The sequence below is a fragment of the Dermacentor silvarum genome, chromosome 11 (assembly GCF_013339745.2).
Source record: "Dermacentor silvarum isolate Dsil-2018 chromosome 11, BIME_Dsil_1.4, whole genome shotgun sequence".
Taxonomy (NCBI): Eukaryota; Metazoa; Arthropoda; class Arachnida; order Ixodida; family Ixodidae; genus Dermacentor; species Dermacentor silvarum.
In genome coordinates this window covers 39,252,126-39,274,819 of record NC_051164.1, presented here as the reverse complement: position 1 = coordinate 39,274,819, position 22,694 = coordinate 39,252,126, and the positions used below count along the sequence as shown (strand labels likewise).

The window sequence follows — 22,694 nt, the reverse complement described above, 5'->3', positions numbered from 1 at the left end:
TTAAGCAAACAAAACAAAACACGGTGTTGTTCCTGCAAAACCTAGTCCCACCTTGATGCATCCTTTTATGTCCAGTCTGTTTGCACAGCTTGTCGCTGTTCACTGCATTACTTTACAAGCTGTCAAAATGTGTGTCTGGGTAACTTGAAACATTTAGTTGACAGTGGCAGTGATGGAAGCGACTTTTTACTTTTTGGAGCAGATTTTGGAGCTGGAAAAATGCCACTTTGGTGCAGCCATAATCTTTTTGGAGCAGAAAAAATGCTAGTTTGGAGCAGCTAATGGTGTTTTTGGAGGAGATGGCAAAATATTCCAAACGACTCTTGGAGTTAGAAGCATCACCGAAGCGTCTCATAAATATTAACAATATTCAACGAAAATTGCAATAAACAAACAATTAAAAGATGGATTGTTGTCGAACGCGCAGAAAAATCAGCTACATATTTAATATACCAGTACTTGTGGCAGAAATGAGATCAAACCAGTAAAGCTGATCACCACATTACAGAAGTAACCACTGTCATATATAACCGTTGCAAAGCAGCAGTTGATAAATGGTATGAGATCGAAGTAATCTCAGTCACTTTCACATTTCACCAAAACAGTCTGCACGTCAAGTTTAAAAATACAGCTAAATGAGCTATATATTTAAAATGCCAGTTTTGTGGCATAAACGAGATCAAAGCCAATAAAGCTGAGCATCACAATGTAAATGTAATCAGTCACATATCACAGTTGCTACAGCAGCATTTAGTAATCAGTATGATATCGAATTTCCCAATGCCGTTTCAGAGCAGGTTCGGAGCAGTTACTAAGCGAAAATGTCAGTTTGGAGCAAAATGTAGCAGCACCTCCATCCTTGCAGTGGTGGTGGCAAACGAACAGGGTATTGGTGACAGCTTTGTGGTGGGCTCATGAAAAGGCATATGCTGAGACAATACATGCTTAACATACAAGCTGAGAGCTGGAAGATCCCATAACGTCTGCTGCTGCAAATTGTTTTCAATTAGGACAATGCCTCCGACATCCTGTTAACAGAATGTCCTTAAGCACTTACAAGAGCAGGCAATTCTCGACCACTCAACAACCGTCCAAGCAGCGCATCCACTTCCTCAGGTGGCGCTGCTGAACCGTAGAGCGGCCCCCTCTCTTGGAGGCATCTCCGCTCCACCTCCCGAATACAGTGCACCACCAGGGGTGGCACAAACGGTGGCTCGGAGGGTGCATAGTCGGTCAGGACACCCGCCATGCTGCTCTTTGCTGCTGCGCTGTCACTTGCACCTCTGGCCTCCGGAGGTGGTGCTCTAAGGCCACAGGGAAGTGGAACCTGTGCAAGATGGAGCAAAGGGATCAGGCTCTTGTGCCAAGTCCCTCCCTTGAAATGGCTAAGCAAAGGCCCATTGTTTTTTGTTAAAGGTGTACTGACAAGATATTTCCGACTCTTCATTTCTTCAGGTTAAACGAAGGTCTTAGACCTCTCAACCTTCAGAAAAATATACTGGCAAGCCTCAGAGTGTGACAAATAATTTAATATCCGCTCTTGTTGAATTTGTTTCTCTATGTTCGGATTTTACAACGGAACCTCAAAACGACGGCGGAAATTCGCCTAAAGTGTCCCTATAATTGCTATTGTACTGAAATGTACTCTTCTTTTATGGGTAATACACATTTCATTGCCGCACACTTGCGAGCCTATTTGTGACTACTTTCACTATTCTAATGGCACCGAGAAGCCACAATTTCTGCGGTAACGTAGTTTGGTTCAGAAATAAAACGAAGTCCTAAACTCCTTTTCTTACGCTTTGCAGGGAAAGACGCAGGTGACATTATAATGTTTATTCAATTCTGCAAAGTTTCTCTGCACCTATTAACGGCGACACTCCACCTAGGCCTTCGAATCCCCGAGGTACAGCTCTGCACCCTGCACCCCCGTGCTCGATTGCACGGGGTGCAAGGCAAGATGCCGCCGCGGTGCACTGCACCCTTGAACCTTGTAGTGAGTGGGTGCAGCTTGGTGACCATAACTGGCACCACCTGCACCTTTTCGTTTGTGGTGCCGTGCACCTTTCCTGAATCGAACAGACCTACAGTTGCGCGCATGATGGCGTTGCACTCACAAGGCTCTTGCACTCCGGGTGGCAGACGATGCCGCAGGCACCGCACTGGAAGGAGGCCTTGTAGAAACGAATGCGTTTGTCGCACCCGACGCAGTTTTCGGGGTTGATGGCGGGCCGACTGGTGAAGGCGTGCGGCTGTTGCTGCTGGAATGCGTCGGGAACAGGGGTGCTGCGCTTCTGGGGCCCCAGGTGTTCCAGCCTCGAGACGAAGCCCGATTCTTCCTCCAGGCCGCTCTCGTCCAGCACACGGTTTGACGAAGGCACAGCTGAACGTGTGACGAATTGGAAAATGACAGGCTTGAAGAGCCAGCACAAAGAGAGTAGCTCACAGTACAAAGGAAATAAAATGAAGACAGGAAGAAGTGCATGCGCTTGGACAGGACATGCGCAGTAGAAAGTTGCACCCCCAAACTGGCAGCCCAACATTTGGGAAAAAAAGAAAGAATTAAGTGAGCGCTGCTGCAGCTTGCCTGCACTTGGAATCTGAGTGCATGGTGTGAGGTGTCTTTGGACATTTTCCTGAAAAACTCTAACATCACAGACACACCTGTAGCCATGGATGGCACCCGCCGCGGTGGCTCAGTTAGCTAAGGCGTTGCGCTGCTGAGCACGAGGTTGCGGGATCGAATCCCGGCCGCAGCGGCCGCATTTTGGTGGAGGCGAAATGAAAAAATGCCCGTGTGCTTGCGTTGTAGTGCATGTTAAAGAACCCCAGGTGGTCAAAATTAATCCGGAGCCCTCCACTACGGCGTGCCTCATAATCAGAACTGGTTTCGGCATGTAAAACCCCAGAAAGAAGAAGAAGCCATGGATGGCACAGAGGATGACTACATCTCGCACAGCAAATTTCGGAAACTAACACGTCCCACAACCATCCTCGGTCATGGCAGTGGACCTCACAGATGCTTGGACAGAAACACGACACAGTGCCTCCATAAACAACATCACCTAAATTTTTCAGATGCCACAAAGACAGCTTCACTAACCATGGCCTCCGAACTGCAGCCAGTTTTGTCCCACTCGAACTGTAAAATTGCGTGATGCATTTTGTCCTTCTGCGATAAGCACCTTTACCTATCTGTTTCACAGCATGTGTGGTGTACTGCCAATGGAAGCGCACTGCATGTGCTTAATAGGCGATAACCCATACACACAGCGGTTCCCCATTGCAGGCGTCGCTAAGCGAGTGCCATGTTTTGATCAGGTGGCACCATATTCCGGTTGTCGATTTCGTTTCGGTCTCCTGTCACTGTCATAAAACACCTACGCAAGAGGAAAACAACAAAGCACGTATCGATCTGCTCGAGCCCCACCATTCGACGTGTGTTGGCATCTCGTGGCCACGATTCTCACAGTGTTGGCATGTCAAAATACCCCTCCCGATGAAGCTGCTGACCCAGGCCTAATTCGAGCAGTGCAAACGTAAGCTTGCCGAAGCGGAAAAAACCGACAACGCAGCTCTGGCACCTTGGGCTCCACCAACTCGGCCCGCGTCAGCGTCTCGTGCTGCAACGCTTCGCATGACCTAGACGTCAGCTACAGTTGAGTCTGCCAAATGTTTTAGTGAATTTGGGTCGTATGTTTGCATGGTGAGCTCGTTCTTCCTCGTTAATTTCTTTTTTTTTTTCAGTACGTATAAACGAGGTCTTAATGTATAGCATAAGCGCACTGTAGGACGAAGGCCTTTCTCAGAGACCTTAACTTTGTGCTTGCTTGCATAACCCTAGTTCTCGGACCCAGTCACAGGCACATGGATAGACATACGAATCCACACAAATTTGATTAGCCATGCAGCCTTACACATCGCCTTCTCCGTGGCTTTCTGGGGAGTGCCGAATAAGTAGGGCTGGCCCACTGCGACTGCGCCGAAATCGCTGGTGAGACGAGCTGCTGCTGCTGATGCTGCCTTCCATCTGGGATGTGACTGTTGCTACGTAGCCAGGCTCCCCCGCCACCACAGTCATGGTCGTGGCAAACACCTCGCCACGCCCACTGGTCTCGTGGGAACTGCCGCGAGTGCTTGTCCTCTGGGAACCAGAGAGCTGCAAGCGAGGAAGAGAGAGAGAAAGATGCAGTAAAAACTGAAACTGAAGCTGCTTGTGGTGACCCGTGTTGAAGCAAGTGGGCTAGCCAAGTGACCAAAGCTTAGTGCCATGAGAGTTTCATTCAGTCTCAATAACTTAATGCTCTTATTGTGTGGCTTTGTTATTATGTTTCTGTTGCGAGTAAAATTTTTCAGTTAATTCGATCCCGGCCACAGGTCCTGGCTGGTGCCTGTGCATTTCTATGGGCCCAAACTTTCGTTATTTCGATCCTAAAATTGGCTTTGGCCGGATAATTTGAACTTGACCAGTCAGCACGCACATGCCTGACCTCTATGGTGACCCAAATAGTGACCCCTTTAATGGGGTCACTATTGTCTCGGTGGAGCTTACAGTCACTTCTGTCTCGGTGGAGCTTACGGGACAGTGAATGTGTTGAGCACACGTCATCTCCCGTCGAAAGCGGCAATTTTTGGACCTGCCCTAGGAAATTTTCAAGTGATAACCGTAGCTCACAATGTTTGATTACGGTATTTACCCGATTCTAACATGCAGCTTTTTGTTGTTGTTTTTTTCAAGAAAATCGGGCTGAAAATTGCCTGTACGGTGCAATTGGAGATGATACCAAAGCCACCTTTGCGACGTTCGTGTGCTTTACTGCATAACATGGATGTATTGCGAAAAAGCCGACTTTCAAAACTGTGCAGCGAAGCTGACCTTAGGAAACTGGCTGCCATTGTGCAACACGTATTAGACCCTTGGCTATTTTTCTTGCTAAAGAATCGGGTGCACATTACATGTCTACTTTGTTTGGGAGCTTTAATGTCATTTCTACATCAGTTTTCTACTTTGGACACATAGAAAGTGGGCTAGTGTTTGATTCGGGGCATATTAAAATAAGGAATATACTGCCAAATGAATCACCAGTGTGTTCTGGCGTTTTCTCTGCTTCTTCTTCAATTTGATCTGACGGTAATTTTATCAATTCAGTCAGTCCCGTGAGGGTCGAATTAACGGAAGTTAACTGCACAGCACATGATGCTTGAATAATATTGTTCTTTCCAGTAAGAAGGGCCAGTCAATCAGTTTGTATGCGTGCAGATAGATTGTTGTGGTACATTCTAGAATTTAATACCTCGTCACCACATGCGTCCTGAAGATTCGGTAAAGCTTGTATGAAAGTGTTTTGACGCAAGCACCAACATTTGGTACATTGACCGCCGACTGCACTTCCTGCTATCGCTGCCACCAGCAAAAGTTCACCTAATAAACTATGTCCTTTTGTCACTGCCTTCCTGCTTGACTGTCAGTGCACCTTAACACGTCCGTGACGTATAGAGTAGAATCTCAACAATACATATTTCTCGCGAGCTCTCAATCATCATCATCAGCCTTTTTTTTATGTCCACTGCAGGACGAAGGCCTCTCCCTACGATCTCCAGTGACCCCTGTCTTGCGCTGGCTGATTCTAATTTCTACCTGCAAATTTCCTAATTTCAATATATACATATAATCTCAAATTCGCATGATGCATAATGAATGTTTGCAAACAAAATATACAAGCCACATCGTGTGACTTCAGGCTGAGCAGCATGACTCTTACTGCACACCCAGTGTTACAAACATCTGAACAAGTAAATCTTGTTGGCATCCACCAGAGCGACGTAGTGCTCAGATCTCGTATATGCGTGTTTTACACAAAGAGAGGACAGGAGAGAACTTATAGGCAAAGAGCGTCAGCTTGAACTGCATTCCTGAGCTTTAACACCCGGTGAGCTCAACTGCCAAGTGACTAAGCCCTGCAGGAAAGCCTCAAATTGACTGAGTATCAATTTACTCGTATTTCATTCTGTGTATCCTCCAGCATCAATGGCAATGCCTCACTTACAGCTAGCAACATTTATCCTCATGTACTGCAGCAATTGTCCTACTACTCTATTCACATGATGCTTCTGCCGAGGGTATAGAGCTTCCTACTGAAATTACTAGAGTGAATGCCAAGAACAATGCATACAAAAGCTTCCATTTGTATAATAGTATCAATAAAAAGTAGAGCAGTGAACTCTGGCATTGCAATCATTCTACTAACATGAGAACGATAGTACATAGATTTGCTTGATCTTCACGCTTGTGGCTTCAAATGTTCTTGCAGTTTGACTTACTGCACTTTATCTGCAGTCATAGGCCGAAATTTCGCAGCAATTTTTTTAAACGCAGAAAACAATTACATTGTGCACACATGCAGAATCATTGCAAACTATCGCAGTTATCACTTCTTATTTCGTTGAAAATTCACAATTCACGAAGTCACAGAGCCATTTGAAGTCACGATGACGAAGCTTAGGCATACCCATGTACTAAACATTCTTGCCATGCTGTCTGAACTGCCATGCTCGCAGCTTCCATACACGCTAGCGACTAGAGATACCTCTAGTAGTTTCTCAAAGAAACTTTATGTCTGAGGCAGCCATGTTCGCGACAGAAATGTACAAACCTCAAAGTGGACTTTGGCAGGAGCAGGGCCAAGCCCAGAAGAACATCGTTCAGCAGCAGTATGCTTAGAAGGGAGGGGTCCAGGTTTAGAGGGAACCGATCCGCAATGGCTAGGCCCAGTGCTGGCAGACCCAGCGGGACCCCACGGAAGAGGGACCGGGCCTGGAGGAGTAGACCCAGTGGAAACAAATAGAGCACGGGCAGATCCGGTACGGACGGATCTGGCATTGACAAATCCGGCACGTAAAGCAGATGTGGCAGGAACACGTGCTGCAGAAGAGACAGCGTCGGAAGGATCCGGTTCCAGAGGTACAGAGCTGGAGAGGACATGCCCAGGGGGAGTAGAGTAAATAGGAGCAGCTCCAGGAGGGACTGGCTTAAAGGAGAGTCGTCCAGGAGTGGCATGCCCAGAAGAGGTAACTCCAGAGGAGACAGCCCTAGAAGTGACAGTACCAGAAGGGATAACTCCAGAAGAGACTGGTGCCATTGGTACAGATCCGTGCGAGGCTAGTCTATTAGTGACAAATCCAGAAGAGGTAACACCAGAGGACACAGCTCCAGAAGTGACAGCTCGAGAAGAAATAGCTGCAGAAGGGTCTGGTACTACTGGTACTGATCCAGATAGGGCTGGTCCAGGAGTGACAGAGGCAGAAGTAACAACACCAGAGAAGACAGCTCCAGAAGAGACAGCTTCAGAAGAGAGAGCCTTAGAAGCGACCAGTACCACTGGTACAGATTGAGGCGGGGCTGGTCCTGGAGCAACAGATTCAGTAGGGACAGCTCCAGAAGGGGCTCGTGCCGTTGGTACGGTTACAGGCAGGGCGGGTCTAGCAGGAACAGATGCAGCAGCAGTAGCTCCAGAATATAGTGGCCCAAGAGAGACTGGCCGAAAAGAGACAGATCCAGCAGGCTCAGCTCCTGAAAGAGCTTGCCCAGAAGAGAGGTGCCTCGGTCCTGCCACAGGAAGTGGAGACTGTGTCGCCTGCATACCAAGCAGCATGTGGCGAGCATCCCTGCTAATCTCCCTCGATGCAATGTCTTCACTGTGATGCGCCAGGCTTGAGAAGGTGGTGCTTGTTGGGGACAGCACAGACTGCACTGACTTGTCGGCCACGGTGCTGCGGAGCAAAAAAGTACAACTGAGCTTCCAAGCTACTTTTGTCTCATGGTCACACATGCACTAATTTCTCAGCAGCTACACGCTACAGATTTCTAAAATAATTATCACTACGTGGCAAAACAAACTGGAAATGCACAACTGTATAATGTTTGGCAGATGACAGAGATGCTGTTCAGCAATTCTATCATCTGCTGCTGTCGTCCTGTTGTCTACACTACTTAGCAGAGGAATTAGATGAACCACTTTTTCATTGTGTAAAACTGTGTAAGACCATTCAGCACTAATGCACTGCAAGCTTTGGGGATACATCTAGACATTCCTTAACTTATGACCAAGCTATACAGCAATGTTTGAGTTATTTTCAACGTATAGGGCTCTTCGAAGAGGAATTAAAGAGAAAAATAATTTGAGCTATATTGTATTGTTAAACTACCTTTCTAAAAAAAGAAAGCACTTTTACCATGCAAAGAGACCTGGTAAGCTAAAGAAAGACAGAAACAAAAGGCGGGTGACCCCATCATCTTGAAGTTACCGCACCAGCTTGAAGTGAGGCAATTGATTTCGACAGCAGCTCATCGGGCCGAGTTACCGTATTTTCCGGTGTATCAGACGCATTTTTTCCCCCAGAAATTTTCGTCGGTGTGTCTTAAAGAACGGTGCGACTTATGCACTTTTTTTTCAAGAAAAACTGCCGTCAAAATCAGATTCGATGTTATGGCCACGCGAAGCGCGCTGGTTGACTTGACTGCTACGAGTTCTGTGCGCGCTATTGAGGTGCTGGGTTCTTCTTGTGATCGAGTTTCCGAGCGCCGTGCAAGAAGGACGGAGCAGCAACTTAAGTGGCGGCAGGCCGACCACGAATCAACCGACCCCGAAGTTGTCGCATCTGCAGATTGCTGTCAAGATACGGCGTGCGCCACTGTGCAAACGATGCAGTTGCTACCAAAGTACAAGCCGCCCCCCCCCTACCTTTCGCGCTGCCTTCCCACTTTCCTCCCTTGTGCGCGATTGGGCTCACCCTCACACGCTTTTACTCGTTCATACAGCATACGGCGAGCAGGGACGATGTTATCGCCCTTGGACTTTATACGGAACATCGCGGCTGCCACAACGGCAGAAATGCGCCTGGAGTGGAAATATATGGCACCCATACGGTTGCGCGTGACCCGCGTTCACGGAGTGAAATGTCACTGTAATTTTTTTTTTATCGCGAACCGAACAAACAGCTGCATCTTATACACCAGTGCGACTTACAGAACCAGAAAATACGATAAATTTTGTATTGGTAGAGGAGAACTACATTGTGTTCCAATAGCACCAATGACTGAATTCATTAGTTTCAAGAATGTTTACAAAGTCTACAAGAAAATAACTTGAAATATGTTACGTCACACAGATGTACCGGCGCTAAGGTTTCCATGCGGAATTGAAACAATACAATAAATTACCATTATTTTTTTCTTCTAATAATCAACCTATGACCGCAGAATTATGTAAATGAAGTTTTGAAATAGTATCTTCTCAACCTAACTGATTCAATGTTTCTCTTCAGTGCCCCTTTAGACTGGTGGTATTGCAGGACTGTTCAGTTTCAGAGGAACATATTGTGAGGGAGTATTACAGCATAAAATGATGTTATGGGGTTCAATGTCCCGAAACAACTCAAACAAGAGACACCGTAGTAAGGGACTCCAGGCCAATTTCGACATCTTGGTGCTCTTTTATCTGCACACAAAAAATGTCACATGAATGTTTTCTCTTTGTGCACTTATCAGGGCCGCCGCAGGTGGGAATTGAACCAGCAACCATTGTGCTCGGCAGCAGAATGCAATAGCTACTGAGTCAGTGCTACAGGCACAGCTTACTAAAAGATTCAACAGTAGTAGCAACACCTTTGGTCTCTCAGAGGAATCAGATTATTTAGAAAGTGGACCTTCATTTCTCTAGACTACTTTCACCTGTTCTACATGGCTACTCCATTGCTAAACCACCTAGCATGAGTCACAACACTCTTATACATTCGATCTGAACAAGCCCTTCGCCTTTTTCGCATTTAAGTTCAGTAGCTAGCCCACAAGAAATACAGAGCAACGGCTGAATCACATTTCAGTTTCAATTTCATTTTACTTTCCCTTGGGGGCTCTCCAGGTGAGAAAATCTATTCGTACTTGCTACTGGACTAGATGGTACATACTTTATGCAATGAAAAAGACGCAATAACAAGTAAGGAAACGACATGACGGGAAAAAACATCACTCGCAACTAACACAAATTCTTCGCCTGTTTCTTGGAATAGGCATGCATTTTGACAATTCAAAGTCTATTGCTATCTGGTCTGTTATCTGTGTGCAAATGGCTTACCTCACAAGATTATCCTGACTTAGGACGTTCTTCAAGATTCTGACCATGTGGTGCTCCCTGTTATGAAAGCCTTGGCCAAAGACGCAGTAGCGGACTTGGTCCAGCTGTGCTTGCTGTACAATGCAGAAGAGAGGAGGTATATAAAGCGGGGGAGCTGCGGATATCAATCAACCAACCAATCAATCAATCAACTGATTGGAGAGAGCCTCACACTTATCTCACAGCATCTTACACACCTTTCCGTTGAGGCGTGGGAAGACTTCCTCTCTGGACCATTCTGAGTGCAATACAAATCGCATGTGCTGCCACTGTTTCTAGTGATTTCAAATAGGTGCTCAGGTGGGCTCACAAAACTGCTGAAGGCATTGTGGCGATTCCCAGAGACCTCTTACAGGAAAGGCCTAGACTGCCATATTTTAGAACTCTTTTTGCCAACTGCATGGCATACGGTAAAGGTGAAGTGTTCAGTCTAAAGGTAAGACATGCTGTGTCATGTTTAAAAAAATAGATACTACAGCATATGAGGTGTAGGATTTGTTCTCCAGTTCTCTCTCCGTCCCAATGTTCACACATAATACCATATATAGCATTAGGAAAAAAAGAAAAAGTAATTGAATTATAGTCAGTGTTTCTGTGCAAAAGAAAAGTACTCGATCAGTTAACCACTATCAGAAAAAGTAACTGATTGCAAGTAATTAATTACATGAAATTCATTACATTCAAGTCTGGTTATGGCAAACTTATAAGGGCAGATTTTCTTGTGCCGAATGAGCACCATTGCCACGGTATTTGAGCAGAAAGTTTATGGACAAAAGGAGTGGCCACGTATTATCAGGTGAAATAGCGCAAACTCTTTCCACATTACTGCACCGATGTCAACTCACCAGGGCTTCCAGGCGAGCTTCACATTTCAGTTTTCTCTGGACCTCCTTTTCAAGCACATCCCTGGGAAAAATAAATCTGAATATCACTGCCATGCCAAGACTGTATGCACACATACATCTGAAGCACAGTAATGACTTGCGATGCTGTAAGCATTAATAACCCCATTCTGCAATAAACTATTTCACTGGGAGCAAAGAGTTTCAGCTACAATGAACTGTGCCTAGTTTAAGATGCACCAAGTGCAGCATGGCTTCAAACACAAAAAAGGAGACTCATCATGTCATGAAAACCTATCGTGGTGGTCTTGGTACCAGATATTACTGATGCATACACACAAATCATGACTGTGCTACCAATAGATTAGTCATCCAGCATTCAACAGGACAAGAGGAGAGAGCATGTCCCCCTGTGAACAATTTGAAGGGCCGCATCTTTGAAGCCACATTTTCATGTAGGCGATCGCTGATCTATATTCCCATTTGCCCAATGCAACTGATTGTGCGTGAGCAAAATGTTGCATAAAACCTGCATGTGACACTCAACAAAATGACAAGCACGCTTCTTAGAACAGGGCTGGTCATGTTTTGTTCTTGGTTTACTCTCCTGCATAATCCATCAAGCTTGTTAGGGGTGCTAAAAAATTCCATTTGCTCCAGGCATCACAGCAAATTTTATTAGGTTGTGGGATATGTGGTGCACATGGGAGATAACAGCAATCCTTGATGGCTGTTTGTTTTTTTACCATTATTAATTACACTCACTAATGCAAGTACACTGCTGCATAGGATGTCGGTCAGATAGCCAGCACGTTTTAGCCTGTCAACTTGCGCTTCATGAAAAGCGTTGTTCCACAAAGCGTTCGAACAAGTGCTTAGAGCAGCTTCTAAACATGCTTTTTTGTGATGCTTCGTGTCCTGTGTTGCACTGTACAATTTCTGCTGTATAACGAAATATGTACCAAACAATTCAAATGAACATGCTGTTTCATTGTACCTTGTGTAATGCAGCTTTGCTTGCAACTCCGAGTTCATCAGAACCAGAGACTCATTGTCTTCCGTGAGTCTGCTGCAACACTTTTCTGCTGCTTCCCATCGCTGCCGGCACACTTCCTGGTTTCTCACAAAATCTAACATTGCTACAGAAAGGGGGGAAAAAAATTAAGCAGTGATGCGAAAGAAGACCTGTATTAGCCGACATAAGATGACCCTGTTATGTTTGACAAACATCAGATAAGTGCTTGACAATGAGATCCTGTCATACATACACCGGATGTGCAACTGAAATTATTATAAAATGATGCGCTAAATCAATGTTTGCCGCACTGAGTGTTTCTGGACAGTTTACAAGTTTCCCCACTGCTCCGTTGATGCATTTTAGCAGAACTTATTTTTGGGCTAGTTGGTCCTTACTTAAAGCAATCACCGTAACAAGACACACAAGCAGGGTTACAGGACAAACTGTTACACATGTGTTCATATTTTTAACACTGCAGTTATTGCTTTAAGATCTTTAAGATGCATTTTACATCCACTACTTGTCGCACTTCACATTCAACCTGCTTCTTTGTTATGTACAGTACGGTCTACTCATAAAGGGAACACCAATTTAGTATTCAATCTTGTATAACTTTGTGAAGTCCTCACATTATTAAATAACTACTGACAAACATTTTTGAAGTAGTAGAGAATCTGCCCTATGTTTCTCACAAGTAAAGGATGATCACTTAGCAAGTATAAACATTTAGAAACACGTATATAAGATATTTTAGTTTGATACTGCAGTTAGCCTCAAAATTCTGGATATGGATCGACATTACTGTGACATCTGGACATTAGAGCAAAGTGTGCTGATGATGGACAGCAATAAAAAATATAGGTATGATGGCATTGCTAAAAGAAAGAGAGAGAGAGAGAGAGAGAGAAAAGAAGAGGGTAATCAAGCTCTACTGCTATACGAGTTTGTGCTAGCTGCACTTCCCAGAAATAATGGTGATCAAGTTATAATTTTCCTTGACGTGGATTGCTGTTTGGGCTTTCTGGCATTAAGGATGCATATGAAATCCTGAAATCTGATTATTTTTTTTTTTTTAGGCTAGCTGTCAGCAGCTTGTGGCAGAAAGTGCAAATCTGGCAAAATTTGTCTAAATGCAGAGCAAAGGTGTTCAGACAGAAGCTGTGGGGACGTGTATAAATGGATAACATGCAACCTTTGAGGCCATGAAACAATTGCGAAGCTGACGAATAAACAGCACTTCGCTGTTACTTTGAAGTCTCACCAGGTCTCCTAAGGAGCTTTCAACACTACAGCTATGAGACAATAATCTTAGAGTTAGAAATTGTGGACATTGCTCGCAGTGATAATAACCCGGCCATACAAGGCACTTACAAAAAAAAAAAAAAAAAAAAAAAAAAAAAAAAAAAAAAAAAGATACAGTCAATTCTACAAATTGACAGTACTCTATAGGCTTGGGCGGCGTATGCTAGTAGCCAGTTTACTCATGTGATGCGTTTTGAAGGCTCATAAGCAAGGAAACAAAACCTGAAGAAACGTTATCATCGCCTGTACCTTCATATACAAGCATATCTAGGCAAGTATTTCGCTTAATTAGCCAATCTAAACAATAAAATAGGAGCTTTTGCCCATGGTATACATACCCACAAGGGGGACTGGCCACACAATACAGAAATTAAATCAAACAAACGTGCACGGTTAGCATAACAAGGCACAGGATACTCACTGCTCAATACTTCGTCGTCATCGCCAGTGAACTTGCGACAGAAATCGTCGAACTGCGCGGTCACGGACAACTTTGGCATGTCCTTGTGATTCATTGTGGTTTCGAAATTCTGCTAAGGGGCAAAAAATGCGAAGGCATCAGTTGTTTCGGCGACCCGGGACATCAAGTGACATGCGGCAAGCACCATGGAAGTTTCGTTTTAGCGCCGAACGCGGAGAGCAACTTACCTAAATTTAATTAAGTTAATCCGAAATTCGGTTGGCCAATACAGCGTATGCAGTACCTCAATCGCAACTTTCACTGGCTTGAGCGTACTGAAGAGTTTGCAGCATGTCCATTCAAATGCCTCCTTTCCGTACCAGGAGAGTCTGCAGACCGTTGGACAAGCACATGTGAAGGCGACGCTGGCGACAAATTATGGACACTGCACCTACTCTACGGTATTTTTTATTTCTCTATGGTACGGTTACCAACATTGCCTACTACGACCTACACTCATGTCAAACACCTCCCGTACGGCAAAAATTTAAATTATTTATCCCCACGTTCAAACAAGCACGTGCGTAGTCTTCAAAACAACGATAACGAAACCGAAAGTAGTGGGTGGGTGCGTGAGAAGACTGCGATTCAAAATGGCCGCCTTCACGGTGACCCGTGTTGCGTTGCCGGCGTCGAAAATACGCTCAAATTATTTAACAGCAGCGTTAAAACTAGCACGGCGACTGTGTTCCGTTCAGGCGGACGTCAGCGATGCGTCGAAACAGCGGGCAGCGCTGACGGAAGAATACGTAAAGGCTCACTTTGAAGGTTCTGACACCGACACACTCGTCGAGGTGACCCAAAGCATGGCAGTCTACGATGATTTTGTGACGCCCGAAGAAGAGACCACGCTGATCGCCGAAATTGAACCGCAGTACAAGAGGCTGCGGTACGAAAGCAGCCACTGGGACGATGTTAGTAGACGAAAAGTCGCAGCTTTCCTCCGGCTTACTTCTTTTCCAGCGGAGCGTAATGACGACGTTCAGTGCGACTCGACGTCCAGTTTGCTCGTCGGATCGTTTTTAGCTAGCAGTGTGAATTAAGGCAAAAACGTGTTTAAATTACTGGCAGTTTACTCTGGAAAGGTGCTGGGATAGTAGGAGCTGCCTCGAAAGTGTTGGCAGGATGATTGGCTGTTCGTTCTCCAAGAAATGGGTGGTGTTTGGGCCAGGATGTTCGCCCACTGTACCATTGTAATGGCTTACTGCAGAACGTCTTGTACAAAAAAGACTATTCAGAACTAGGCGTTACGTAACTAGCGCTGTAGTTTTGGCAATGACAGATTTCGTACGCCCTTGTTTTCGTATGCCCAGCAGAGTAACACGCTTCAGAGCTAAGCGTTGCGCAAATACAAACGTTTGCCGTGACATCTGATATTTGGTGTTGTTCGTTTATTATGCCCCTCTTTATTATTTGCAGGCAATTCACGGTTACCGGGAGATCGAGCGGAACACATGGTCCCCTCCATGTGAAGCCATATTGGGGCGAATTAGGGCGCTTGCGTTCACTCCCGAAGTGAACCAGATTCAGCACGTACACTGTCTCGATCTTCTCGAAGACGGCCACATCAAACCACACGTGGACAGTGTTCGGGTGAGGGCGTTTTGTGGTTGTTTACATTTGTCAGCACAGTTTACTAGGCTTCTAAGCAAGTAAAATATTGGGGGGTATATATGACATATTACTTTTTCTGGCTATTAACAGGCCCAATTCTAGTCTCCTATACTGTTTAACGTGTGTGTGGACTACTCTTCTAGCCTCTTTTAGCTGTTGTCTACTTGTTTCCTCTTGAAGCACTTGGTGTCAGGCGACACGCAAGTTTCATGAGGTTTTAGAAAGTGCACTTTTTCACTACTAATCACAGTGGCCCACAATGTTGTGAAGTGAATTTGCCCTTGATGGCAAGGTAAAAAATGACTAGATGGTTTAGTGTTTGAATCTTGAATTTTCTCAGCGTGTACACTGTACCTATATTACATTTCATACCAGTGGCGCACCGACGGGGGGGGGGATTCGGGGGTTGTAACCCCCCCCCGAGGCCGACTTAACCCCCCCTTTTGTTTAACCCCTTTTCTTTCCTTGCGCATTTGAGTAGCCTACTGCAACTAAGATGTAAGACGCGCAATCGTCTGCACACTCGCAAAAAGCGCATTTTTTTTTTGACAATTTCCCGTGAAGAAATTGAAATTAGTGCTGTTTAGATGGCATTGGCAAACTGTCAACCCCCCCGCCCCTGGAAGAGATCCTGGGTGCGCTACTGTTTCATACTTAGCAGGCAATGCTGTGGAGGCTAAGCTTAAGCAAGTAGTATGGTCATAGGAATCTAACTCTGCACGTTTCATAGAGCAGTTGTTTTCAATCATTGATGCCTTGTATAGAACAACTACTTCATAAATCAGACATGTCTTGTTGACATAAGGTTACATCAAACCACATATTTTTTGTGCACCTTTGTGCTTCCAATATGCGATGGTTCAGTATGCCAGGTTAAAAGCGCAAGCGGTGTACTGTGGCCACTGTGTGCCATTCCGCTCATGTGATAGCAAACACGTTTAGTTCCAAGACGGCTACCTCATAACTATTGCATCGTATTTTGCGACATGAAAGTGCGAAATGTAATGTTATGTACGTCAAAATACATTGCACATACTAATGTATTTCTTTCATGAGTGATGCACTATTTTTCGATTGGGAATGGAGAAGTGAGAGATGTCTCTGGGGTCTTAGATGCATTAGCTATGTATGGAATGAAGCATGGTTATGAAGGTACAACTGTCATGGTCGTGGTTATAGAAATCATTTAGTTGGGAGGACCTGTCGAAAACTTAATTCTTGTATTGGTGCATTCTCCTAAAAAGAGGAGCTACATTGAGATCCCAGACTCGTGCGAAGAGATGAGGAAATGAGAAGTGAGGGATGGTTTTGTGATGTCCGTGAACAGGAGGAACTGCCGCAGATTACTGTAATCAGTAATACTTCATTTTGAGGCCTTGTTGTTTAATGTTTTTGGCCAAATATGGAAAAATAAGTCACTGATACATGGGGAGAGACTCGGCTATGAAATGAAATGAAATGTGATGTTCCTTGTGTGGCTGTCAGCTGGACCGCATATTTGCAGATTGCACAGTTGGCAAAAGTTCATAGATCTGTGGGTATGCAAACAACAGCAAAAAAATACATGAGTAATGTGCAGTTTTCCGTGTGAAGCATAATGCAGTTTTACCTTCGTGTAACGAATATAGGAAAAAGGAAGGTTTTTTTCATATTGGATGCAACTTTCTTATAACGAAAATCAACGGTATTGAGGTCTAGAACTGCAGGCCTAACCTGAAGAAGGATGAGCCAAAAAGTCACCACACTGCACGTGATCAGACATTTTTCATATTTGGTCTCGGCTTCCTCTTAGACCGTGTCTCAGAAAAAGAACAATTCCAAGCTGAGGCCTTGTCAAAGTTTTAGATATAGTGAACCACCATGGTGCAGATGCCCAATTCTTTACTACTTCGTGTATAGAGCCATCTTGTTTTTTGATTTTCACAGCTAAGGCAAAGACTGGTGTGCTCATGTGGTAGAGGAGTACCTAAACTTTGTATTACCACTTTACAGCATATTGAAGTAGATGAAAGTTCTTGGTTGAGAAGGAGTTTTGCAGCGCACCCATCTTACAGATTTTCACAATGGGTTCAAAGAAATGCCATGCTGCCAATAAGGAATTGAGTGACTAGGAGCTATGTCTGTTGCACTGAAGTTTAATGCTGTTGTATCTGTGAACTGAAATAAAGTCACCACCTTGGATTCTGCATTGCGTTACTTGAGTGAGTGACTTTACTAATGTCAGTCGTTAAATCTACTGTGACGTCTTGTGTTACGTGACAACCAATAGTTGCACCCTTGGTTTTCACATCACTGCACATCGCCTGTCACACGGAGTGTCACATCTACTTCCTGCTGTTTGCAGCTTGCTGTTACGTGAAAGACCTGTATGTCTCTTTAGTGAGACATTCTGAGTATTGGGGTAAATAATTTTTGCTTGGTGTTCCATAAAAAAGAAAGTGTAATTATGAATTCTTTTTATTTTCAGTTCTGCGGTGACACAATTGCTGGGCTGTCCCTTCTATCATCGAGCATCATGAAGCTGGTGCACGAGAAAAATCCAGACAAGTGGGTTAAAATACTTCTGAGGAGACGATCACTGTACATAATGAGGTATGTGAAGAGTTATTTTGTTGATCCTTAATACAGTTGAATCTCGATATAATGAACATGGATATAACAAATTATCGGATGTAACGAAGGAAATCTATAAAAATTCTCAACAGTGTTAGCATATAATGAATATATTGTTATGAGGATAGCATATAGTATATACATGTATATGCAAGGTAATAAAAAAATAAGCAGCTTCGACAAATACAAAGCCCTAGTGTGCCTAGGGCTCTTTGGCCACTGCGTCGCTGTCGTCGTAGTCCACCTGATGGTACCAGCCCTTCTGTCCCGCAACATTCCGGCCCTGCGGTGACAGTGCCGGCCATTAGCTCATCAGGATTTAACACAGATAACTTTGAGAAATGGTTTAGGTTTCACGATGTGTATGATAGTGGACAGTGGTCGTGTAAACTGCTCTGGATCGATGACTGGTTCGATTTCGTATATAACATCAGTGACTTTGCGTAATGTGCTGTAGGGACCATTGTAGCTAGATAAAAACTTTTCAAACGGACCGTCATACAGCAGCATAAGGCAACCTGGAAAGTCGCTGGCATCCCTGTGGCAGCAATTATACAGGGCTTTTTTGGGAAGACTGGGACACCATTAGCTGCTTACGAGTGATATGACCATATGCTTATAACAAATCTTGAATATAACAAAGGTATCCTGATGGTATACATTCTTCGGATGATCCGTTGTTCATCTGCACTAATCTGGTGAATGTTCAAACATAGGTCTGTCTAGAGTAAGGAACGTTGTAAGATGCAACAAGGCCTTTAATGATGCCAGGGATAGCTGATTTTAATTTTGTATACTTGAATGAAGTGCACACAAGTAAACATTGTGCATGCACTAACACATAGTATACTTGAGCTAGACATATAGTCTGCAAAAAAATAAAAAGCCGTTGCTAACATTGTGTTTGATTAAACACTGTATAAAGTATGTAGCTGTTAGCACCACAAGATCTAGGAATAGAGACGTTGAATTTCACCAGAAAATGTTTAATAGGTTGTGATCAAGATTCTGTTTTAGCAAAAATGTTGGTAGTTAAATTATGTAATTGCAATAAAATTCTGTATTTATGGTTGAGCTGCTGGCCACTTACTAATTACAGTTCACATAGGTCTGGTTTTCTTTCATCAATTTTGATCACTTATGAATTTGCATTCAAAGAATATGCAATAACTATATCATTTTATCATACGTGTTATTGATATCTGCACTGTCCATGTGGCTCTTAGAGACAGACTGGTCTCAGAGACAGCAAATAATAATAATAATAATAATAATAATAATAATAATTGATTCAGGAACACTCGTTAAATGACAGTTCGATTGCATAGCTAGCTTATTCACTGTTGCATTTATTGATTCATCAACAGGCAGTAAGGCCTGTATTCAAATCTTTTGTGACGTATAATTTGTAGTGGCTAAGGCATCTTTTTCTTTGAGCGCTGCAGGCCTTAACGAACAAGCATGTTGTAGTGTGCCCAATTATAGTTTATTGATTGACCTGCGGAATTAAGTGAATGAGTCAAAAAAATTTTTCAACTGTCTGACCGATTTTAATGAAATTTGAAAATAACATTGCTTAAAAGCTCAAAGAACTGTGTTTCTAATGAGGACATACATTCGGCATCCAGTTTTTCTCGTGATCTGGGGCCACATTTTGACAACAGTGCTCATGGTGCTTTTAACAGCGAGTGCACGCCACCGTCACGTGGAAGCGATCATTTTCCTCTTTCATACAGTACAGATAGCAAGTAAACTTCATGAGAAGCTTCTTTACGTATTAGTCGCCAAATCGGAAACAATACAAATCTAAAAATGTGTCTTATGGTGAAAGTTGTCATTTTAGTCCCACATCCCTCCTTAAAGCATGAATACTGAAAACAGAACCTGCTAGAAGAAGTTGTTGGGGCTTTAAAACGTACACTGAGAAGGAAAGATCTGAGATATAGAAAAAGAGCTTTGGCTTCTTTCATTTAGGGTAATGCCTGCACTATGCATAGGAACAATTGTTATGAACTGGTGAACTATGAGCTTCATATATAGCTGCATGTTTCATATATAGCTGCACGCTTCATATATAGCTGCATGTTTTGGCAGGAAATGTTTGTTGTGCTCTTCATGCCCGAGCATTTGACAGAAAGCTTATGATGTTGGGCAAGCTGTGTGGCTTTCCTTAGATTGGCTATCTGCTTAGTGTGTACTGAGTATCTACTGAGTGTCTTCTGTAACTTCAGTCACATCCACATTTGTGGATGTGACTGAAAAAGAATTGACAGACTGGTAAAATACTGGCGAAAAGAATTCACATCCACATTTGTGGATGTGAATTCTTTTTGCCAGTTCTGTCCAGTAGTGGCAAAAAAACAAAACAAAAAACATGCAAGTGAGCTGCGGGTGAATTGATCCCTCTGCATACCCAATGTTACTTCCGTTCACTTGGGACAGCAGAGTATTATCGCTTATGATCACATATGACCACTTTACTAAAGGCAGTACCATGTTTGTATGGGCTGTTTGACGTCCCGCATTCCATCAGAAATGGTGAAGCAGTAGTTTTTTGTTTCTCCTTGAGGCATGAAGCCAAATCAACTCATACAAATGGTTTGAGTCAATGATTCAAATCTTTTTATGAAAAAAATGGGATGTTATTGACTGTACACTGAATCAAAATTTGATTTCTTTGTAATTGCCAAGACTCACTAGAAAACGTTATATGTTCCTAGTATCTTTGCTTTTTTTTTCCAAGAGAGTCTGCTGTGCCTTGGCATAAAATTATGTAATAAATTATGGTATATTATGAACATTTATTGTAAGCACATTGTAATTCGTAACTGAAGTGGGTATGTTGCGATCAAGCTGTTTTAAGAGCGCACTGTCTGTGAGTTAAAAGAGTCCGTGAGCTGGGACATAGACTTCTGTGGGCCATGTCCTATATGCGCGAGAGTCGAGTTAGGGCATGACACATGTAAATGCAAGTACATTTTTGGGAATTCCCGCATTGGAATCATAAGGTCACGTCTTTTCATCAGCAGAAGGCATATGTATGAGCAAAACTATGTTCTGCACATTTATGCTGCTGCATTCTCATAGGGTTGGGCCTGAACTTATTAACTTATTAAAGGGCAGCATGCTCTGGCAGATCTAACAAAGTATAGAGCAGCTCAATGGCAGTGGTGCAAGTGATCTAATGCTCTTGTCAGGACACTAAATTAAATCGTCATTGTGTCTTTATTTCTACAACATACCTAACACTGTGGGGCACAGTCAAATAGCCAGTACACGGCTCGACGGGGAACTGTGCACGGCACACTTGACAGTTGAAATACAACTTTAGGCGAACACAGTGTAGTTAACTTGCATGAAAAGTAACAAGGTGCCTTAAGCATACAACCTATAAGTCGACACACATAAATACCCGTAACTCTGGAGAGCATACAATTGTTATGCATAAACAGTTTTTAAGTGCCCATAATACTGCTCAAACATAACAAAAACGTACATGTAAGAAAAGTGTGTTGGCAACTCCTCTTCAAGTTTCTTCATGGTCCAGAATTGTGTAAGTTACACAGAACAGAGATGTGTAATTAGGCTGGCAGTGGTGAGAGAAGCATACGTATAATGGAGTGTAGCCGTCTCTCATGCTGCGTGCCAGCCACTCCGTTCATCTTGCCAGTATGCCTCACTATGGGCAGGAGACAGTGCTGCGTTGTGTGCACATGTACTGCGCTGCATCTTGCTTGAAAAGTGATGCTTAGGTGGATTGATTGCTGGCAGTTATTTGCGTGGCTAGGGGCCCACATTCTGATTGCTATGCCTGCGGAGAAAACCGTGCGAAGTACGGCCTGATTGACTAAAGCAGTGCAAGCAGATGTGCTTTTCCAGTTGCAACAAGAAGTGTCATCGGCTCATTACTGCCAATGGCACCAGTGCATCTTATCATGTCCGAAAACTGACTGTGCTTGTGGACCTCACCAACTGTTTCTTATGAGCTAATTAATGCCTGACAATTGCAGTGGGCTGTCCGATATTATGAACAAAACATAAATGAAGAACATACTGGTCTCGAGTGCCCACATTTCTTTAATTTTATAAGCTTTCGCAGCTCAGTGTGGCACAGGAGAGCGATCTCGCTTCCATCGTGCAGGAGCTGCAGCTGTAAATGCGATTATATAATTACTTTGCTTTCTTTCAAGCAATAGTCGTCAGTAAAATTCAGTCTGTTAAGTTATTTTGTTTGATTATGAAGTGTTTTGTGGCCGTGATGAGTGAGATAGCCTCTATCGGCAGAAGGAAGCCGGTGTGGACAAACAATGATAGGTAACCATGGTAGTGTCCCATCTGTATGCCTGCACTTTTTGCTATAACTGAATGAGCCCAGCCGGTTCCTTTGCATCAGCCAATCAGACCTCGCTCATTGGGAATTGTCTGTGTAGGGTAGAAATCAGAAGATGGCTTCATGCCTGTCTGTGTATATAGCTAGTTTTTTTTTTCTTTTTTTTGTTCTTTGCACTGACAGAGGAACAGCAAGGTATGACTACACCCATGAGATACTGGCCAACCAGCATTCAGTCTTCAGGTCCACTCCTGTGCACAAGTCAAGAAGGATATCTGTCATGTGTCGCAATGAGCCCAGCTGACAGTGATGCAAAAGTGTAGTTTCTAATAAATCTGTATTT

General features: G+C 43.8%; 2 protein-coding genes across 2 annotated transcripts in view; one reads left to right on the top strand and one right to left on the bottom strand.

Moving 5' to 3' along the window:
* Positions 1 to 14,404, bottom strand: part of LOC119432523 (uncharacterized) — a 23,527-nt gene extending 9,123 nt beyond the window's left edge. Inside the window, exons 1-9 of the mRNA XM_037699689.2 lie at positions 13,983 to 14,404; positions 13,756 to 13,867; positions 12,012 to 12,153; positions 11,018 to 11,078; positions 10,134 to 10,246; positions 6,654 to 7,770; positions 3,925 to 4,159; positions 2,118 to 2,383; positions 1,058 to 1,327 (exon numbers count right to left, since the gene is read on the bottom strand). Coding sequence (XP_037555617.1) covers positions 1,058 to 1,327; positions 2,118 to 2,383; positions 3,925 to 4,159; positions 6,654 to 7,770; positions 10,134 to 10,246; positions 11,018 to 11,078; positions 12,012 to 12,153; positions 13,756 to 13,849 — 2,298 coding nt within the window. The 5' untranslated portion in view covers positions 13,850 to 13,867; positions 13,983 to 14,404. The remainder of the gene's footprint in view (positions 1 to 1,057; positions 1,328 to 2,117; positions 2,384 to 3,924; positions 4,160 to 6,653; positions 7,771 to 10,133; positions 10,247 to 11,017; positions 11,079 to 12,011; positions 12,154 to 13,755; positions 13,868 to 13,982) is intronic.
* LOC119432384 (alpha-ketoglutarate-dependent dioxygenase alkB homolog 7, mitochondrial-like) lies at positions 14,382 to 22,694 on the top strand. The gene is made up of 4 exons (XM_037699550.2): positions 14,382 to 14,708; positions 15,214 to 15,387; positions 17,876 to 18,000; positions 22,535 to 22,694. The coding sequence occupies exons 1-4, from the start codon at positions 14,388 to 14,390 to the stop codon at positions 22,653 to 22,655; spliced, it is 741 nt and encodes a 246-aa protein (XP_037555478.1). The 5' UTR covers positions 14,382 to 14,387; the 3' UTR covers positions 22,656 to 22,694.